The sequence below is a fragment of the Lethenteron reissneri genome, chromosome 39 (assembly GCF_015708825.2).
Source record: "Lethenteron reissneri isolate LAM-NWPU_2019-01 chromosome 39, ASM1570882v1, whole genome shotgun sequence".
Classification (NCBI taxonomy): Eukaryota; Metazoa; Chordata; class Hyperoartia; order Petromyzontiformes; family Petromyzontidae; genus Lethenteron; species Lethenteron reissneri.
Genome location: NC_083817.1, coordinates 12,909,649 through 12,930,504, shown reverse-complemented (window position 1 = coordinate 12,930,504; position 20,856 = coordinate 12,909,649). Strand labels below are relative to the sequence as shown.

The 20,856-nt window shown below is 51.9% G+C and overlaps 2 protein-coding genes across 3 annotated transcripts in view; both read left to right on the top strand.

Annotated features, from left to right (window-relative positions):
- The first annotated feature begins 328 nt into the window (after window positions 1-328).
- On the top strand, window positions 329-20,234 carry LOC133351899 (uncharacterized). The gene is made up of 5 exons (XM_061567479.1): window positions 329-378; window positions 4,948-5,469; window positions 6,896-7,171; window positions 7,679-8,109; window positions 20,174-20,234. Exons 2-5 carry the CDS (start codon window positions 5,035-5,037, stop codon window positions 20,232-20,234), a joined length of 1,203 nt encoding a protein of 400 aa, XP_061423463.1. The 5' UTR covers window positions 329-378; window positions 4,948-5,034.
- Window positions 16,281-20,856, top strand: part of LOC133351872 (uncharacterized) — a 32,558-nt gene continuing 27,982 nt past the window's right edge. For both annotated transcript variants that reach the window (XM_061567448.1, XM_061567447.1), the window contains exons 1-3: window positions 16,281-16,461; window positions 17,489-17,615; window positions 20,174-20,230. The gene's annotated coding sequence lies outside the window, so the exon portion shown is untranslated. The remainder of the gene's footprint in view (window positions 16,462-17,488; window positions 17,616-20,173; window positions 20,231-20,856) is intronic.

The window sequence follows — 20,856 nt, the reverse complement described above, 5'->3', positions numbered from 1 at the left end:
GGAATGGTGGGTGTTAGTGGTGTTACTGATAGTGGTGGTGGTGTTGTGAGTGGTGACAATGTGAGTTCATGTCAGAATCAGAATACTTATACTGGAGGAGTCTGATGAGCTATACAGCTTTTTCTCACAGATGTGCAGTGTTGTGGGTGAATGGTTATGATGTAAGCTCGTGTTGATGATGTGAGTTTCTTGTTAATGATGTGGGTCCGTGTTAATGATGTGGGTTTGTGTTGATGATGTTGGTTAACGGTGAGGATGAGTCTGTGATGTGACGTGACTCGTGTTGAGACCCTGTGTGACCCTCGCCTTCGTCTCCCGCTCTCCACGCAGAGACCCGGACCGTGTGAGAGACGCCGCGAGTTCTGTGCACCCTGCACTGTACGTACCGTGTACCAGTCGGGGAGCGGGCAGTATTATTGCGGTGAACACCACGCTGCCCTCCAAGTTCGACTCCCGCTCACGGCCACCAACACTGCTGACGATTACCTCAGCCGCTCCTGGGCCTCCCCGTGTAGCCGTAGCGAGCAGCACCGATGAAGGCCGGCACGGCACGCGACACCAGTGTTGGTGGCCGTGAGCGGGAATCGAACCCTGGGTGGCAAGGTTCCTAGCGAAGCGCGCTAATCACTACACTACCGCACACACACAGACACACACAAACACACAGACACACACAGACACACAACAACAACCGCCATTCGCCACTAAGTGGCGGTGACGTCACCACGACGCTTGTGCCAGGCCATGTGCACCTTGAGGCCACGTGAAGTGTCGAACGCCCGCTGGCAGGAGGTCATGGGGCAGACCCAGGTGCCACGGGTCGACTGACTGAGATGACTGAGATGGCTGCCTGATGCACCACCTGTGCCCCCTACTGTGCCAACTTGCTGTGCTTTAGCCACCCGGCACTCCGCTCGTTGTTGTGAGCGTCGCTCCTCCGTCCTTCGTTGGTGTTGGAGGGCAACTGCCTCCAACTGCCCAGTAGCGTCCTTCACGAGCCTCCTCCACTGAGGCCGATCTTGACACCGCTGGTACCAGTCATCGACAAGTCCACTCAGCTCCACGTCCTCCTGTACCACATCACTCCATCTTTTCTCTAGCCCGTGCTGCGCCTGTTTAGCCCCCTCGATCCGGCCGAACAAAAGCTGTTTAGGCATGCGGTGGCTGGGTATGCAGGCTACATGACCCAGCCAACGCAGCCTTGCCTGCCGGAGGAGCTCACCGATGGGACTTTGCCCAGATCTTTCAAGGATTTGTGAGCTCCTCACACAATCCAGCCTGGTTAAACCCAGGATGGATCGTAGGCAGGCCAGCCTAAATGTTTTTAACCGGCGAAGATGCTCCATTAGGGTGGTCCACGTTTCGCAAGCGTAGAGAAGGGAGGGAATGACTGTGGCCGAGAAGACCTGAAAATTCGAGCGGAGTGACAGACCAGGCAGCTTCCACACAGCGTTACGCAACCGATGAAAAGATATTGCTGCTCGACTGATTCGGAGTGAGACCTCCGCTGCCAAACCGGAGCCGGTCATGAGCACACTGCCCAGGTATGGGAAACTTTCCACTCTCTCCACAACTGCCCCATCACCGATTGAGAGTTGTGGGGGTGGAGTGTCTGATGGTACAAAATACCCAGGCAGGTGCTTAATTTTGGTGGGGCTAATGGTAATGCCCCACCTCTTAGTGGCACATTCCAGTTTCAGCAGAAGCGTCTCTAACTCCTCCTCTGAATGAGCAGCAATTACCAAATCATCGGCATACATAACGTGGTTGACCAATAGGGAGCAATCCCTTGACCGCCCCCGGGCATCAATCAGTCCCCCATTATATCTGTACCAAATGGAAATTCCCCCGGTACAGCTATTGAAGGCTTCACGAACTACGTGGTCAAAATAGATGTTAAATAATGTGGGAGCCAGAGGACATCCCCGTCGCACCCCAAGGTGTATAGGGAATGGCTCTGACTCCCGGCAACGTAGTTTTACCCGGGCCCACTCACCAACATGAAGGTCCTTAATGATCGTGAGCAGAGGGTCAGGGACTATGAAAGCACGAAGAACAACCCAGAGCCCAGGCCTACTGATGGTATCATAGGCCTTGACCAGATCAATAAAGCAGAGATGTAGGTCTTGTTGGAATTCCCTACACCTCTGCTGTAGCAGACAGACAGAAAATATGGCATATGTGAAAGACCTCCCTTTTCTGAAACCGCATTGGGGCTCCGCAAGCCTCTCCTCAGCGTGCCTAGCAAGGCGATGTTGAATAATCCTTGCCAGGACCTTTCCCGGCATACTGAGGAGTGAGATGCCCCTGTAGTTGTTACAGTCTGTGCGGTCCCCCTTCTTAAAGAGGGGGACCACCAGGGCATATTTCTAGTCCTATGGAACCTGTCCAGTGGTCCAGACTGTTGTTATGATGTCATGTAGGGCAGTCTGTGCACAAACGCCACCCTCCCTCAGCATTTTGCTTGGGAGATCATCTCTGCCCGGTGCCTTTCCTGGTCTCAGACTCTGGATCGCCTTCCGTACTTCCTCAACCAATGGCACCTCAGCCAGCCACTCACAGGGGGTGACTTCCAATATTTGAGGCACCGCAGCCTCAGCAGGGTCATCCCCACTTTGTCCCACGTTGTTTTCCTGGGTAAGGGATTTCCCCTACCCTAGGACCTCACAGAAATGCTCAGAAAATCTGCAAACTTGTTCCGGGGGGTCGGAGATTGGATCACCATTCTTTCCCCTAATGATGGTAATAGGTGTGGCGCTGCAGGTTACTTTTGTCATGAAATTAAAGAGCGATTTGTTCTTGCGGGCCACTGAGGCAGACTCCTATCTCCTCAGCAACCCGTGACCACCACCCATCCTTGCAGCGCCTCACGGCTCTCCGAACCTCCGAGCGAAGGCTGCGGTAAGCCTCCTCATTCTCTGATGTGGGATGCTGTAGACGATTAGAGTGGGCCTTTCGCTTTTTCTCAACCATCCTGAACACCTCCTCTGTCATCCAGGGTCTTTGGGGAGGTCTGGACCATGTTCCCAAAGCAGCCATTGCAGCTGCATGAGTCACAGTCCTAAACCTTGCCCATTTACTCTCGACATCAGGAGTGGGGGACGATGCCAACCCCAGCCGCAAGCGTTGATGAAATTCTCGCTTGCAACTTTCATAAGCTGAGACCAGGCCACCTTAGGTTGGAATGGGGTCTTGGGTGTACATCCACCACCGGAGTGGAAGAATGGCAGGCGCATCTTACAGATGACTAGTCAGTCGATGGTCAGAGGGCAGATCAGCTCCACGGTAGGTCCTGGTGTCAAGGACATGGGCTCGCATCCACTGATCCGTCACTATGTAGTCCAGCAGATGTTCTTGCTTGGATCCAGCATGCATCCGTGATGTTGTGTTGATGCGCCGATGCCGGAACAGCGTGTTGGTAATTACAAGATCATTGGCTGCACAAAAATCTAGCAGCCTCCTACCGTTGTTATTGAACTGATCTGGCCCATGCCTTTCAATCACTACAGACCAGGTGCAGACACACAACAACAACCGCCATTCGCCACTAAGTGGCGGTGACGTCACCACGACGCTTGTGCCAGGCCATGTGCACCTTGAGGCCACGTGAAGTGTCGAACGCCCGCTGGCAGGAGGTCACGGGGCAGACCCAGGTGCCACGGGTTGACTGACTGAGATGACCGAGATGACTGGCTAATGCACCACCTGTGCCCCCTACTGTACTAACTTGCTGTGCTTTAGCCACACGGTGCTCCGCTCGTTGTTGTGAGCGTCGCTCCTCCGCCCTCCGTTGTTGTTGGAGGGCGACTGCCTCCAACTGCCCAGTAGCGTCCTTCACGAGCCTCCTCTACAGAGGCCGATCTTGACACTGCTGGTACCAGTCATCGGCAAGTCCACTCAGCTCCACGTCCTCCTGTACCACATCACCCTATCTCTTCTCTAGCCCGTGCTGTGCCCGTTTAGCCCCCTCAATCCGGCCAAACAAAAGCTGTTTAGGCATGCGGTGGCTGGGCATGCGGGCTACATGACCCAGCCAACGCAGCCTTGCCTGCCGGAGGAGCTCACCAATGGGACTTTACCCAGATCTTTCAAGGAATTGTGAGCTCCTCACACAATCCAGCCTGGTTAAACCCAGGATGGATCGTAGGCAGGCCAGCCTAAATGTTTCCAATCGGCAAAGATGCTCCATTAGGGGGGTGTACGTTTCGCAAGCGTAGAGAAGGGAGGGAATGACTGTGGCCGAGAAAACCTGAAGCTTCGTGCGGAGCGACAGACCAGGTAGCTTCCACACAACATTACGCAACCTATGAAAAGATATTGCCACTTGACTGATTCGGAGTGAGACCTCTGCTGTTACACTGGAGCCGGTCATAAGCATACTGCCCAGGTGTGGGAAACTCTCCACTCTCTCCACTACTGCCCCATCACTGTCCGGCAAAACAACCCCCTACCTCCTCGCGGTGCCGGATGGGCAACACTGTCGTGGACAGTGCTGTGGGGGGAGAGCCAATGCCCATTGGCCTCTCCCCTCATGGCGTCTGTGACCACCACAGTGGCTAAACGGGGGCTCTGGACGGGTGCGATGGGCTGGTAACCCCTCCACCTTCAATTTATTACCACGAAACTACAAATTAAACATAAATATGTAACTAATAAGCTTGTGCCGGAGGCCCCGGGGGGACAGGCGTCTATAACATCTCCTGGCCAAACCCCAATTGGCGGAGCCAGGAGATTAAATCTTCACCCTCGGGGCTCCTCCAGAAACAACGAAAGCCACTATGGATGGCCACGTGGAATGTTCGAACGCTCACTGCGGAGGAGAGGCTGCCACTCCTTTGTCAGGAGCTGGATCGGTACCGCACACACACACACAGACATACAGACACACAGATGAGACACAACATACATCCGTCCTCGGGCCGTGACGTCATATCCGCTTCCGCCCAGTGTGCCGCTGGAGCCACGCTGCGAGCTGCGTGCTGAGGAGCGCCTCTCTGCACGAAGCCTCCTGGAGCCTCTCCCGGAGCAGTCACCATGGAGGCTCATGGGCTGCGCAGTACCTCACGCACCCTCGTGGCGCTGCTCGTGACGAGCTACGCGTTCCTCACGTCTGGGCCCACGGAGGAGAAGAATTTCTCCCCGAACTGGCTGGTTAACCTGGGGGGAGCCTGGGAGGTCCAACCGCCACAGGCCGGGCAGCCTCTACCTCTCGCCAAAGCGACCGTGGCTGTCCACATCAGCGACCGGCTCGCAGATCACGAAGCCAAGAGGGAGCCTCGAGTCGCTTCCTCTCCCAGCCATGGCGTGGAGGTTCCCCAAGGAGGAGGAGGAGAAGACGACGACCCAGCTCCCTTAGGGTGGAAGACCTTCATGGAGATACTGCACAGCAGGCCGGTGGCCATCGCCTGCGAGGTGGCGAGTACAGGGATCGCCCTCCTCAGCCTCGGAGTGTGGCTGAAGAATGCAGTGGTGAGTGCCAGCTTCACGATTACACAGACCATAGCGTGGCACCGCAACAGACACCACACGCAGAGCCACCACACGCAGAGACGTATCACGCATACAGATCACTCGCGTAGATATAAGAATCTCACTCGCATATGTAGTAGGTTCAATGAGACGTAGACGACGTAGTCGGAGGCACACTTATTTATTATAATGTTTCACTCAGCACAGGCCAATGTATACAACACTCGAAGGGGTAACGGCCCCTTCACCCGTCTAACAGGGAGACCCCATTAACTCTAGCCCGGCTAGCCTACTCCCAGGTCCTCCACTCGAGAGCTAGGGGAGGCTAGCTGATCCAGCTCTGGCCAAGCTAGGATCACGGCACCCTTAGCCACCAGACCAGCTCTTACAAGAGCATCTGCTCTGGGCTCTCGGGGCCACGCCACTGGCTTGCCCTGGTCGGTCCTTAGAAGGACAGCGATCCAGGGGAGTCCCAGGGCCTATCTAGCCGGTCTTCACTCTTCACTAGTTAGGCTGAATACTGAACCCCGTGCCCACCGGCTCACCGCCTTATATAGCAACTCCCCCACGAGGGGTGGGGCCGTGGGAGATCACAGCGCCGTTACAGCCCCCCAGGGCTAACCGATGCGGACGTGAATATAAGCATCCTTCCGCGTGCGGGCATAACCACCCCTCGTGTGTTTGTTCACCCTCCCGTAACACCCCTACACATACACCACACACACAAGTATATATGACATCCACACACACATCCTAGACAAAGTCGCAAACACCTTGCTCAATTATTTATGCTTAAATATTATCCACTGCAACTTTAAGGGTGTTTTTTGTTACTGGCAGCGTGGCATTTGGGACATGTGCTGGACTCAGCTGTCCTTGTGCGGCGTTGGTGAGTTGCCCTGGTGCGGACAGAACTATTTCCCCAGCCAGTAGAGTCAGAATAATACTATTTATTTATGGTTGAGGAATCCGATGAGCTATGAAGCTCTTTTTCACAGATGTCCAGTCGGGGCTGGTAAGAACATTACAATAACAAATACTACAAAAACATGATAATAGTGCAAAGTACATGAAAGGTTAACAAATCACCCAAAAACAAACAAATAAAACTAAACCACCCCCATCATACAAAGCCCACTGAGGTACTAACTTATTTTTCAGACGGAACCTGGTCACAAATGATAGATCAACAAAGTGACATCATTTGGACATTCATAGCAGCAAAATAATCTAAATTATCGAAATAAATGTTTCTAAATGTGGAGGGAAAACCCAGAGGATCAAACTACGCAGGGCCATGGCACGTGACCAATGACTTTTGTTTATTGCCGAGAATCCAGCTATTAGTCAAGGCTGAACTAAAGAGAGGGAAAGATACTTGTTGTCGTGCTGTACATTACAAATACTTGTGCAATGTTTTCAACAGTGGCGTCCGCGTCCTCCTGCCATGCCAGCGATGGCCGTCCACACCACCAACCTCCCGAAACAAAAGGCTCGGTCGAACTTGGCCGAAATGGTACCTCAAGCAGCTTCTTCTTTAGGCTGTTGGATGACGGTTCCGCAAGATGGAGAATACCCGTCTCCCTCAAGGTGGACGACCTTGATGAAGATGCTGCACAGTGGGCCGGTGGCCATCACTTACCACGTGGAGAGCACGGGGATCACCATTACCAGCCTAAGAGTCTGGCGGAAGAATCAACTGGTAAGAGAGAGAGAGTGTGCTGGCTTCACTGTCACATAGAGAATCAGCAGGACACCACAACAGACACACACAGAGACACCACACCCAGAGAGGCATCGTGGATATAGATCACTCAGGCAAATGTCATAATCTCACATGCATAGATGACACAAATCAGAATCAGAATATTTATACTGGAGGAATCCGATGAGCTATTAAGCTATTTTTCACAGATGTCCAGGAGAGGCAGGTTAGAACGTTACAACACCAAAAAAAAAAATCAAACTCACACCCTCGACAAAGTCGCACACATTTATTACAAGCACACACATTGTTCATGCTGTGGATTACAAATAGTTGTCCGATATTTGCGACTGAAAGGCAAGTACAACACCCGTGTTCAATCAATGGTGGTGGTGTGGTAGATGGCAAGTGAAAAAAAATATTTGAGTGGATGTGACCAACAGGGGAAGAAGGAGACTGCAATCTCTTGCCTCTCATACTGATTTTGTTTCCGGTTTTAAACAGAAGTCATCGCAACGTGGACGAGTTTACCGAAGCCGCCACATGAGAGGATCCATGTGGAAATTGGCTCGGGGCAAGCGCCACCCCATGAAAATCAAGAGGACCCACAGATCCCTCAAGACTCAGCTGGATGGCTGCTCCATGATGAATAGCTCACCAACACTTAACAGCGCACCCACCAACAGCACCACTCCTACCAACACCAGCACTCCTACCAACAGCACCACTCCTACCAACACCACCATGACAAACCCCACCCCGACCAACATTGCTATCTCGACTAACACCATCACACTTTCAAATACCACCACCTCTACCAATACTATCCTGACTAACACCACCACCTCTTCCACCCCTACAAACCGTACCAACAACATCTTCTCCACCTTCACCACCACCAGGACCGACACCATTACCCCAGCTGAGCGTGAGTGGTGTCACCTCATGATCATGGCCCGCACCAATGCCCGCTGCACTACAATAAGCTCAATGATCCCTACCAGCTCAACCACCAACTCCCCCGCTCCTACCAACTCCACCACCTCGACCAATCCCACGCCTACCAACATTACCTCTTCTACCCTCACTACCACTCCCAGCCACATCACCCCAGCTGAGCATGTGTCCAGCCTCATGATCATGAGGGAAAAGAGATCACTCTTCATGGCCCGGATCAATGCCTGCTCCACCACTCCTACCAACTCCACCACCTCTACCAACCACACACCTACTAACACTACCTCCTCTAATAACCCAACCCTGACCAACATCACTTCCTCTACCCTCACCACCACTCCTTCCCACATCATCACCCCAGCTGAGCGTGAGTCCCGCCTCGTGATCATGAGGGCAAAGAGACCACTCTTCATGGCCCGGATCAATGCCTGCTCCACCACTCCTCCCAACTCCACCACCTTTAGAATCCGCACACCTACCAACACTACCACCCCTCCCAACACCGCTACCCTGACCAAACGCAACTACTCCGACGAACACCACCACTCCTACCAAAACCAACCCTATCAACGCCAACCCTATCAACACCAACCCTACCAACACCATTATTCTTAATACTACCCCTACCAACACCAACCCTACCAGCACCAATCCTACCAACACAATGACTCCTACCAATACGACCACCCCAACCGACACCATCACTCTTCCCAACAACAGTCCTATCAACGTTACCTATCCTACAAACGCCAACTCTATAAACACCTTGACCCCTACCAACACCACCACCACCCCAAATAAGAAATAATACAAAATAAATAACATTACAACATCGCTGCACCCTTTGCATGTTAGCGTGCTGCGCTACGAAGCCGGCGACCGGAGTTAAATTTCCGCTCATGGCCAACACCAGTGATCGACTCAGTCTCAAATTAGTGCCTGGTACTCATTTAGCTGAGGCTACCTCGCATGCCAGTCTGTTAAATCTTTACGGGGGATCTTTGTCTTTGACATATCTGTGGGCTAGAGTGTAGCTTGATTTATTGTTCATGTGAGGGATGCGCTTTGCCTGCAGCCGCCACTACATCTCCGCTCATGTGTGTTTAGCCGTGTCAGTGACGCGCCACGATGTCGCTACTGCTGCTGTCACTGTCACGACCCGGTCGGTGCAGGGTGCTCTGGGACGAAATAAAAAAGTGGCACGAGGATTATCGCTGCTACTTCAGCAGATCAAGAACGGTTCTCATGGAGTCATCAAAATGCACCTGAAATCACAGCTGACCATCTCAATCACATCTGTGAAATGTCAACGGTGGTGTCCGTTGCCCCTGCTGTGAGTGGTGGAGATGTCCTTGAGCAGTGGTGATGTCCCTGAGTGGCGGTGGAGATGTCCCTGAATATTGGTGGAGTCTGTACAACGCGGCTGCTGTATTCGTGATTAAAGAACCTGAGCCGAGCGTGCTTGGTGGAGCTCAGCAGAAGGTGATGAGCCGGAGGTGTGAACTGAAAGTTCGAGCTCAAGGCGTGAGCTCAAGGTGTGAGCTCGAGGTATAAGCTGGTGATGCGGTCTGGAGGTGAGCACGCGGTGTCCCTGTGCTCACAAGCGTGGTGCGGGAGGTGGCCCGAACTAAACTTTTTATTTACCAGGTAAGGCCCACTGGTCCAATAGCTCTTTTTCAGAAGCTACCTGGTCACAAATAATATCTCAATGAAGTGGCTCATCATCTGAAAATATATGTCAAATACTAGAAACGTATGTTTCTCAATGTGGAGGGGAAAACCAGAGGAGCCGTAGAAGAATCTACGCGACCACGGAGAAAACACGCAAACTCCAAATATACAGGTGTCGGGGTCGGAATCGAACCCACGTCTCCCTGTATACCAGGCGAGGTAGTTGACATCTCTCAATAACTGCCTCCTCATAGCCGTATCTCCACATAAACAATGCGAGTGGTTCTACTCATCCCGTCAGCCTTCTGAGAGTAGATCTCAGCAGCATCATTGATTCAACACAAGCAGCATCCTGGTGAGGATTGGACACTTGGTGACTAATCAGCAGTCAGGCTTGCTTGAACCAACACTGATGAATTGCCAGGTCCTCTTGGCAGGGACCCACTCTGATAGACATGGATCAAGTTCAGCAAATAACTCTGTCACGCACTGGCTCGAGCCTGGCCCTGCGGATGTCACTGGAGTGCACGGATACACGGCACCCTCTCCTGGGTGAATCTCTGGCTGCGATGGCAGTGGCGCACGAACACAATCCCGAATTAAACAAAATCAACACATTCGTTAATAACCCGGCGGCCTTTAAAGAAGAACACATACAGGCGACGCTTCGGACAATGGCCTTCCTGTCCAAGCCGGCAGCTCGCCACTTCAACAGTTGGGACGACTGCCCCGAGTGTCGGTGCGTGGCCTCTACCCGCGGCCTCTGCTCATGGTGGAGGTGGCAATGAGACCAAAACCTCATGAGCTAAATGACCTAAAGGGCTGTCCATAAATGACGTCACGCGATTTTGGACGACTTTTGACCCCACCCTCCCTCGTCACACGGCGTCACGAAAAGTCAGACCCCCCCCCTCAAATATGACGTCACAAAGCTCTGCCCCCCATCCCCCCACAAAAAATAAAACACGCTTCAAATAGCTTTAAAGTATTGTCATTGTAGTGCGTATTTAATGTGCCGCTGCACTATGATGTTGTAGGATAAAACATTTATTCAAAGTATATTTAATTAAGTAGAACGTGTTGACTATATTTATTTAAAGTTACGCATTTTGATGTGACGTCACATTTCTCAACCCCCCCCCCCCTCGTCACACATCGTCACAAATGTCTGACTCCCCCCCCCCCCCTAGGTGCGTGACGTAATTCAAGGACGTCCTCTAAATAACCTAACCAACATGGACGTCCTCTAAATAACCTAACCAACATGGACGTCCTCTAAATAACCTAACCAACATGGACGTCCTCTCAATAACCTAACCAACATGGACGTCCTCTAAATAACCTAACCAACATGGACGTCCTCTAAATAACCTAACCAACATGGACGTCCTCTAAATAACCTAACCAACATGGACGTCCTCTAAATCAGTGCTCCCCAACCTTTTTGGCACCAGGGACCGGTGTCATGGAAGACAATTTTTTCACGGACGGGGGGGGGGGGGTCATGATTGGGTCTTTCCCCCTTTTCAAAGAAGCTGACTGAGACAAGTGCGCAGTGCGGGAAAGAGGCGCTCACCTCTTGCTGTGCGGCTCGGTTCCTAACAGGCCACGGACCGGTACTGGTCAGCGGCCCGGGGGTTGGGGACCCCTGCTCGTCTCAATGAGCTCACCAACACGGACGCCCGATCAGTAATCTCCACCGCCGCCGTGTGGCCACGTGGTACAACTGCAGTGCCACAGTGCGGGCGAGGCAGCTGCGGCACTCTGCGCTGTCTTCGCCGAGGGGGTCCGAGGGGGGTTGGGGGGGGGCTCTGGGGTGCATCCCGGGGGGGTCAGGAGGGGTGCGGGCACCTCATCGCGTGCCGCTTTCAGATGCGCTTCTGCGGCCATCGCTCTTCCTTCCGATATTTGGAAGACATTGGAGCTCTGCACTTTTAAATGTCTTTGACAACCCATTTCTTTAGAACTGCTTTTTGTGTTTAGTTTGTTGTTCTTCACCAGCAGCCAGCACCTCCGATTATCGCGGTTGGCTACGTACGGTGCGATAGAAGTTCAACATACATGTTGTATGTTAGTGCTGTATGTTGTGCATTGGTGTTGCAGCCAGCCAGAAACCGGCGCGACCAACAATATCCCCAAGCTCTGTGGTCCTACATTGGGATAATTTGTCGATACCGCGTTGGCAGTGGTGCACAAATAAAACTCAATGAACACATTCGTTAATACCACGGCTGCCTTAAGAGGAAAATATATCATGGGCGATGTTTGAAGCAATGGGCCCCATTGCATGGCATATGTTTGCCCAGTTCCATTCAAGAGCGAGTATGCATGTGAGGGGAGAGAACCAACGCGTGCGAGGGGGAAACATTAAATCCCCTCGAGATGGAAATGTCTCCGCTTGCTGCGCTTCCAGACCCTGGATAGGCCAGGAGATGGCGACCTTAGCGACCACGGGGAGTTTCACAACATTTGTGTGGTGATCCACAAGTGCACATACACACAGACTCACACACTCACACAGACTCACTCACTCACACAGACTCACTCGCTCACACAGACTCACACACTCACACAGACTCACTCACTCACACAGACTCACACACTCACACAGACTCACTCACACAAACTCACACACACTCACACAGACTCACTCACTCACACAGACTCACTCACTCACACAGACTCACACACTCACACAGACTCACACAGACTCACACACTCACACAGACTCACTCACACAGACTCACACACTCACACAGACTCACTCACTCACACAGACTCACTCGCTCACACAGACTCACACACTCACACAGACTCACTCACTCACACAGACTCACACACTCACACAGACTCACTCACACAGACTCACACACACTCACACACAGACTTACACACTCACACAGACTCACTCATTCACACAGACTCACACACTCACACAGACTCACTCACACAGACTCACTCACTCACACAGACTCACTCACTCACACAGACTCACACACTCACACAGACTCACTCACACAGACTCACACACTCACACAGACTCACTCACTCACAGACTCACTCACACAGACTCACTCACTCACACAGACTCACTCACTCACACAGACTCACACACTCACACAGACTCACTCACTGACACAGACTCACACTCACACAGACTCACACACTCACACAGACTCACACAGACTCACTCACTCACACAGACTCACTCACTCACACAGACTCACTCACTCACACAGACTCACTCACTGACACAGACTCACTCACTCACACAGACTCACTCACTCACACAGACTCACTCACTCACACAGACTCACACACTCACACAGATTCACTCACTCACACAGACTCACACAGACTCACACACTCACACAGACTCACACACTCACACAGACTCACTCACACAGACTCACTCACTCACACAGACTCACTCACTGACACAGACTCACTCACTCACACAGACTCACATACTCACACAGACTCACTCACACAGACTCACTCACTCACACAGACTCACACACTCACACAGATTCACTCACTCACACAGACTCACACACTCACACAGACTCACACACTCACACAGACTCACTCACTCACACAGACTCACTCACTCACACAGACTCACTCACTCACACAGACTCACACACTCACACAGACTCACACACTCACACAGACTCACTCACTCACACAGACTCACTCACTCACACAGACTCACTCACACACTCACACAGACTCACACACTCACACAGAATCACTCACTCACACAGACTCACACAGACTCACTCACTCACACAGACTCACTCACTGACACAGACTCACACACTCACACAGACTCACACAGACTCACTCACTCACACAGACTCACTCACTCACACAGACTCACTCACTCACACAGACTCACTCACTGACACAGACTCACTCACTCACACAGACTCACTCACTCACACAGACTCACTCACTCACACAGACTCACACACTCACACAGATTCACTCACTCACACAGACTCACACACTCACACAGACTCACACACTCACACAGACTCACTCACTCACACAGACTCACTCACTCACAAAGATCCCCCGTATATCCTGAACAGACTGTTGGGGCAAGTGCTGTTAGCGAGCACCTATGCACGGCACACGAGGGAGTGGGTAGCCAGGACCACGCCCGGCCGCCTTTGTCTCCCTAGTGACGATGTTTACACAAAGCGCCGCGCTAACCGCTGCACCGCCGCTCCCCACTGTTACAGTGCAGCACTGTCCCCAGGTAAGATGGCCGCCCGCCCCCACGTGACTCGGCGTGCGCACTCGGCACGTGGTGTCAGCACCACGTGGTGTCACCCAGCGCGCGCGGTCTCGCGCCGCCATCACTGCTCACGGAGTCGCTGCCGCGTGAGTCTCTGGGCCTCTGTGTGAGTCTCTGTGTGAGAGCCTCTGTGTGAGAGTCTCTGTGTGAGTCTCTGTGTGAGTCTCTCTGTGTGAGAGTCTCTGTGTGAGTCTCTGTGTGAGAGTCTCCGAGTCTCTGGGTGAGAGTCTCTGGGCCTCTGTGTGAGTCTCTCTGTGTGAGAGTCTCTGTGTGAGTCTCTGTGTGAGAGTCTCTGTGTGTGAGTCTCTGTGTGAGTCTCTTTGTGAGAGTCTCTGGGTGAGAGTCTCTGAGTCTCTGTGTGAGAGTCTCTGGGTCTCTGTGTGAGAGTCTCTGGGTCTCTGTGTGAGAATCTCTGGGTGAGAGTCTCTGGGTCTCTGTGTGAGAGTCTCTGAGTCTCTGTGTGAGAGTCTCTGAGTCTCTGTGTGAGAGTCTCTGGGTCTCTGTGTGAGAGTCTCTGGGTCTCTGTGTGAGAGTCTCTGAGTCTCTGTGTGAGAGTCTCTGAGTCTCTGTGTGAGAGTCTCTGAGTCTCTGTGTGAGAGTCTCTGGGTCTCTGTGTGAGAGTCTCTGAGTCTCTGTGTGAGAGTCTCTGAGTCTCTGTGTGAGAGCCTCTGAGTCTCTGTGTGAGAGTCTCTGGGTCTCTGTGTGAGAGTCTCTGGGTGAGAGTCTCTGGGTCTCTGTGTGAGAGTCTCTGAGTCTCTGGGTGAGGGTCTCTGAGTCTCTGTGTGAGAGTCTGTGTGAGTCTCTGTGTGAGAGTCTCTGGGTCTCTGTGTGAGAGTCTCTGGGTGAGAGTCTCTGGGTCTCTGTGTGAGAGTCTCTGAGTCTCTGTGTGAGAGTCTCTGGGTCTCTGTGTGAGAGTCTCTGGGTGAGAGTCTCTGGGTCTCTGTGTGAGTGTCTCTGGGTGAGAGTCTCTGAGTCTCTGGGTGAGAGTCTCTGAGTCTGGGTGAGAGTCTCTGGGTCTCTGTGTGAGAGTCTCTGGGTCTCTGTGTGAGAGTCTCTGGGTGAGAGTCTCTGAGTCTCTGGGTGAGAGTCTCTGGGTCTCTGTGTGAGAGTCTCTGGGTGAGAGTCTCTGAGTCTCTGGGTGAGAGTCTCTGGGTCTCTGTGTGAGTGTCTCTGGGTGAGAGTCTCTGAGTCTCTGGGTGAGAGTCTCTGAGTCTCTGGGTGAGAGTCTCTGGGTCTCTGTGTGAGAGTCTCTGGGTGAGATTCTCTGAGTCTCTGGGTGAGAGTCTCTGGGTCTCTGTGTGAGAGTCTCTGGGTGAGAGTCTCTGATTCTCTGGGTGAGAGTCTCTGAGTCTCTGGGTGAGAGTCTCTGGGTCTCTGTGTGAGAGTCTCTGGGTGAGAGTCTCTGAGTCTCTGGGTGAGAGTCTCTGAGTCTCTGGGTGAGAGTCTCTGGGTCTCTGTGTGAGAGTCTCTGGGTGAGAGTCTCTGGGTCTCTGTGTGAGGGTCTCTGGGTCTCTGTGTGAGAGTCTCTGGGTCTCTGTGTGAGAGTCTCAGAGTCTCTGGGTGAGAGTCTCTGAGTCTCTGGGTGAGAGTCTCTGAGTCTCTGGGTGAGAGTCTCTGGGTCTCTGTGTGAGGGTCTCTGGGTCTCTGTGTGAGAGTCTCTGGGTCTCTGTGTGAGGGTCTCTGTATGCGAGTCTCTGTGTCTCTGTGTGAGAGTCTCTGGGTCTCTGTGTGAGAGTCTCTGTGTGAGGGTCTCTGTGTGAGAGTCTCTGGGTCTCTGTGTGAGAGTCTATGGGTCTCTGTGTGAGAGTCTCTGGGTCTCTGTGTGAGGGTCTCTGTGTAAGAGTCTCTGGGTCTCTGTGTGAGGGTCTCTGTGTCAGAGTCTCTGGGTCTCTGTGTGAGGGTCTCTGTGTCAGAGTCTCTGGGTCTCGGTGTGAGAGTCTCTGGGTCTCTGTGTGAGAATCTCTGTTGAGAGTCTCTGGGTCTCTATGTAAGAGTCTCTGGGTCTCTGTGTAAGTCTCTGGGTCTCTGTGTGAGAATCTCTGTGTGAGAGTCTCTGGGTCTCTGTGTGAGAGTCTCTGGGTCTCTGTGTGAGAGTCTCTGTGTGAGGGTCTCTGTGTGAGAGTATCTGGGTCTCTGTGTGAGAGTCTGGTTCTGGTGCAAGAAACACAAGAATGAAGCCTGCCAATGCCCCCCTCTGCTCCACGTGGCATGGCACTGCAGCAACTCCCCGCCCGTGTGGGCCCGTGCAGTTGCACCGCCTGCACACGCGGCAGGAGACGTGGCCGCTGGTGGTGTGCCGCGTGCTCGTAGTTTTAGTGGACTGTATCGTCCTTGCCCGCACAGGAAATCAAAGGTAATTGTTTATAGCACGGCCTACATGCGCGTGCGTTTTGTGTTTTAGTGTTTGTTCTTGCTCCGCACATCAGATTAGCACCATTGGCTACGTACGGTGCGAAAGAAGTTAGTTTACATTTCTACATCCGTTAAAGGAGTAGATGATGGAAAATGTAAAACTGAAGTCTCGCGTAAGGCAGTGTGGCGCTTACAGAAAGACACGCCTTTAGCTCGTGCAGTTACAGTCGTCTCAAGGAGACGCCACATGAAGATGCGTGAAGGTAATTTAATTTCTGACGGGGAGAAACAGCGGCAACTCGAAATATAAACCATTCTTGGGAGCCTCCCTTAGGTCAGTTCGGCCTTAAATGAGTACTCGGTTCATTGCGAGTGTAGATTCGGGAGACAAAGACGGCTGTGATTCTGCTTACACGACCACTAACAGCACGCTGCTGGCCTTCATAGAGGCTCACTCGCTACGCTTGATGTTCAGAGCTAAAAGTAGCGAATTGAGTCCCCGAAAGAAGATCTGAGCAGGCCATAAAATAAGGGACAATAAACTCAGAATAGTTTTTTACGCTTTTCATCGTCAACGCCTGCTGTTGTATCATTTCAAGCGGCATTGGTTCAACACAAGCATGTAAGAATTGTTTCAATACCACCAGGTAAATTAGTTGCTAGATGTACTGTTAATGTATGAAGTTCATAGTTTAAATAAAAGTAATCTAATGTCCGCGATTTTGAATTATCCGCGGCTGTCCTCCCTGTCAGCACGAATAATCGATAATCTACTTTATTAGCTGACGTCCAAAGAAAATCCTAAATGAATGAAAATCAGGTCTACGATTGTCATTCAATTATAGACCTGATTGAATGAAAATCAGGTCTATCGTCATAATTACAGACCCCTTAATCTGTGATGATGACGAGGAGTGGCCGCTTTCAAATGGGAAAAGTCGACGCTGTCTTTGCGCGTCAGGTGCTGCCTTAGCACTTGTTCTGATCCCAAGCCTTGGTTGGGATTTTAAAAAATGTCTGTTTCCCAGTGGAGCCTGGGACGCGTCACGCAGCCGCCCCTACCTGCTGCCGGTGTGCGGACACGCGTCTTGTGTGGAGCATGCCTGCAGGACAAAGGCACGCGCGGGCTGCGAGTTTGTGTGCCCGACCTGCAAGGTACAGCTACGACAGTCGTATGGCCACGTTGTGTACGAGTGTGTATGTCAGGGTGTTTGTATCTGCCTGCATGTGCACAATAGTGCAGCGGTTAGCGCTACGCTGCGCTACGAACCCGGCGACACGAGTTCGATTCCCGCTCATGGCCGCCAACACTGGTGACGATTATATGAACCAGCCCTGGACCTCCCCTAAAGTTGACTCGGCGTCAAATGAGTACCTGGTACAGTGTGTAAACAACGCCACTGGGGAGACAAAGGCGGCCGGGCTTGATGTTGGCCAAACACCCTCTCGTGCCGTGCCGGCCTTCATGGATGCTACTCACCAGAGGTGGGACAAAGTCATTGTTATGCAAGTCCAAGTCGAGTCTGAAGTCATCAAATTCATGACTCGAGTCTGACTCGAGTCCAAGTCACATGACTCGAGTCCACACCTCAGAGGTGGGACAAAGTCATTGTTATGCAAGTCCAAGTCGAGTCTGAAGTCATCAAATTCATGACTCGAGTCTGACTCGAGTCCAAGTCACATGACTCGAGTCCACACCTCTGCTACTCACTATCGGCACTTGCCCCAACAGTCTGTTAAGGCTACACGGGGGATCTTTGTCTTTTGTATGTGAACGTGTTATCAAAACGCCTCTCGGCTGGTTTCATGTGAAGTCCCCAGTGGTGTAACTGGGTGCTACTGCAGTGGATAAAACAACCTGCAAATATGAGCCAAAGATTTATTTGTTAACAGTGAAAGCGAAGTTTTTCAGGCATTGTCAAAAACATTTTGCAAGGGACCAGAATGGATGAATCCGAGTCAACGACACAAGATGTCGCTTGCTTCTGTCTGTGATTTGCAGTTACGAGTTTTACTCACTCTGCCACGTTTGCAATAGTTTCCTTGTATTTGGCAAGCAATCGGAGAGGGACAAACGGTGATGCCATCTTTTTTGTACGCTTTCTCTTTTTGAAAATGTTGCTGCTTGACATTTTAATGGTACACTTACCAAGCTGTCAGTTGAATATGTAGCAGGCTTTCGCGACCAATGTCCATAATCGAGGTTTTTGGGTTAGATTGCGTAAATATAATAAATGTCGTTAATCCCGGCACCACCCAATACGGTCAATTAGTAAGGTTTGTCACGTAACCAAAACATGCCAATTCATGACTAGTACAGCTCATCGTTGGAAAGTAAAGATGTATTAAAATACAGGAAAATATATTGTTATCCGGCATTCTACAATCTGGAATGCTCTTCACTAACCAGCATCTGTCGTAAACGGCAATGCGAATCTTCCTTCATGTACAGACAGTCCACAGGTTGCGAAATATCTGACTTGAGGAAATCTAACCTAATGGGAATGCTTCCATAAATCATGTAACAATAAAACATCGATATGCAGACATTCTTGCGTTAATTACGTAAGCGCAAATATTGCAGCACAGTGAGGTTTGCGGATGAATACCGTGGAGCGAGACGTAAGGCGAGGGGCAACCTTACGCCTCGCTTGAGCTCCACGAGGGTTAAGGCATTTATTGTCGTCTTATGTAATTCTTTCATTTCGTAGCATTATGTCATTGCTTGTTTTATATGCTGAGAGCTTGTTTTTCCCCATGTTTCTATTGCTAGTTTTCTTCATTTAAGTTTATTTCATGAGTTTTTTACTGTATGTACTTTATTTAACACAATTCTACTTCAGTTGCTTATGCACTCAGCCCAGTATCAAGGAGGATATCTGTGTTGTGTCCAGCCCCATGGCAAGGGGGGGGGGGGGGGTATCTGTGTTTTGTCCAGCCCCCTGGCAAGGGGGGGTATCTGTGTTGTGTCCAGCCCCGTGGCAAGGGGGTATCTGTGTTGTGTCCAGCCCCGTGGCAAGGGGGGTATCTGTGTTGTGTCCAGCCGCATGGAAAGGGGGGGTATCTGTGTTGTGTCCAGCCCCGTGGCAAGGGGGTATCTGTGTTGTGTCCAGCTACATGGCAAGGGGGGGGGTATCTGTGTTGTGTCCAGCCCCGTGGCAAGGGGGTATCTGTGTTGTGTCCAGCCCCGTGGCAAGGGGGGTATCTGTGTTGTGTCCAGCCCTGTGGCAAGGGGGGGTATTGGTGTTGTGTCCAGCCCCATGGCAAGGGGGGGTATTGGTGTTGTGTCCAGCCCCGTGGCAAGGGGGGTATCTGTGTTGTGTCCAGCCCCGTGGCAAGGGGGGGTATTGGTGTTGTGTCCAGCCCCGTGGCAAGGGGGTATCTGTGTTGTGTCCAGCCCCGTGGCAAGGGGGGGTATTGGTGTTGTGTCCAGCCCCGTGGCAAGGGGGGTATCTGTGTTGTGTCCAGCCCCGTGGCAAGGGGGGTATCTGTGTTGTGTCCAGCCCCGTGGCAAGGGGGGTATCTGTGTTGTGTCCAGCCCCGTGGCAAGGGGGGGTATTGGTGTTGTGTCCAGCCCCGTGGCAAGGGGGGTATCTGTGTTGTGTCCAGCCCCGTGGCTAGGGGGATTATCTGTGTTGTGTCTAGCCCCGTGGCTAGGGGGGGTATTGGTGTTTTGCGATGACGCCTACTCACACCTTCGTCTCCTTCGTCAGGTCCCCGGCCTCCTTCTACCTGCAGCCCGACGAAGCGCTTGGAAATTTCCTACCCACGTGAGCATGACCGCTCTCCCCCTCGCCTCTGCGGCCGCTCGGCTCATCTCCGTGTGCGCGATAATGCGTGGTGACATGTTTATTGCATTTCTCTTTTTTTTACACTAACTGCTATAAACTAAACTTTTTTATTTTAAGTGCCTACTGATCTATATAGCTATTTTTCAGAAGTGACCTGGCTACTGTAATAAAAGACACTCACCAACATGAAGGTCCTTAATGATCGTGAGCAGAGGGTCAGGGACTATGAAAGCACGAAGAACAACCCAGAGCCCAGGCCTACTGATGGTATCATAGGCCTTGACCAGATCAATAAAGCAGAGATGTAGGTCTTGTTGGAATTCCCTACACCTCTGCTGTAGCAGACAGACAGAAAATATGGCATATGTGAAAGACCTCCCTTTCCTGAAACCGCATTGGGGCTCCGCAAGCCTCTCAGCGTGCCTAGCAAGGCGATGTTGAATAATCCTTGCCAGGACCTTTCCCGGCATACTGAGGAGTGAGATGCCCCTGTAGTTGTTACAGTCTGTGCGGTCCCCCTTCTTAAAGAGGGGGACCACCAGGGCATATTTCTAGTCCTATGGAACCCGTCCAGTGGTCCAGACTGTTGTTATGATGTCATGTAG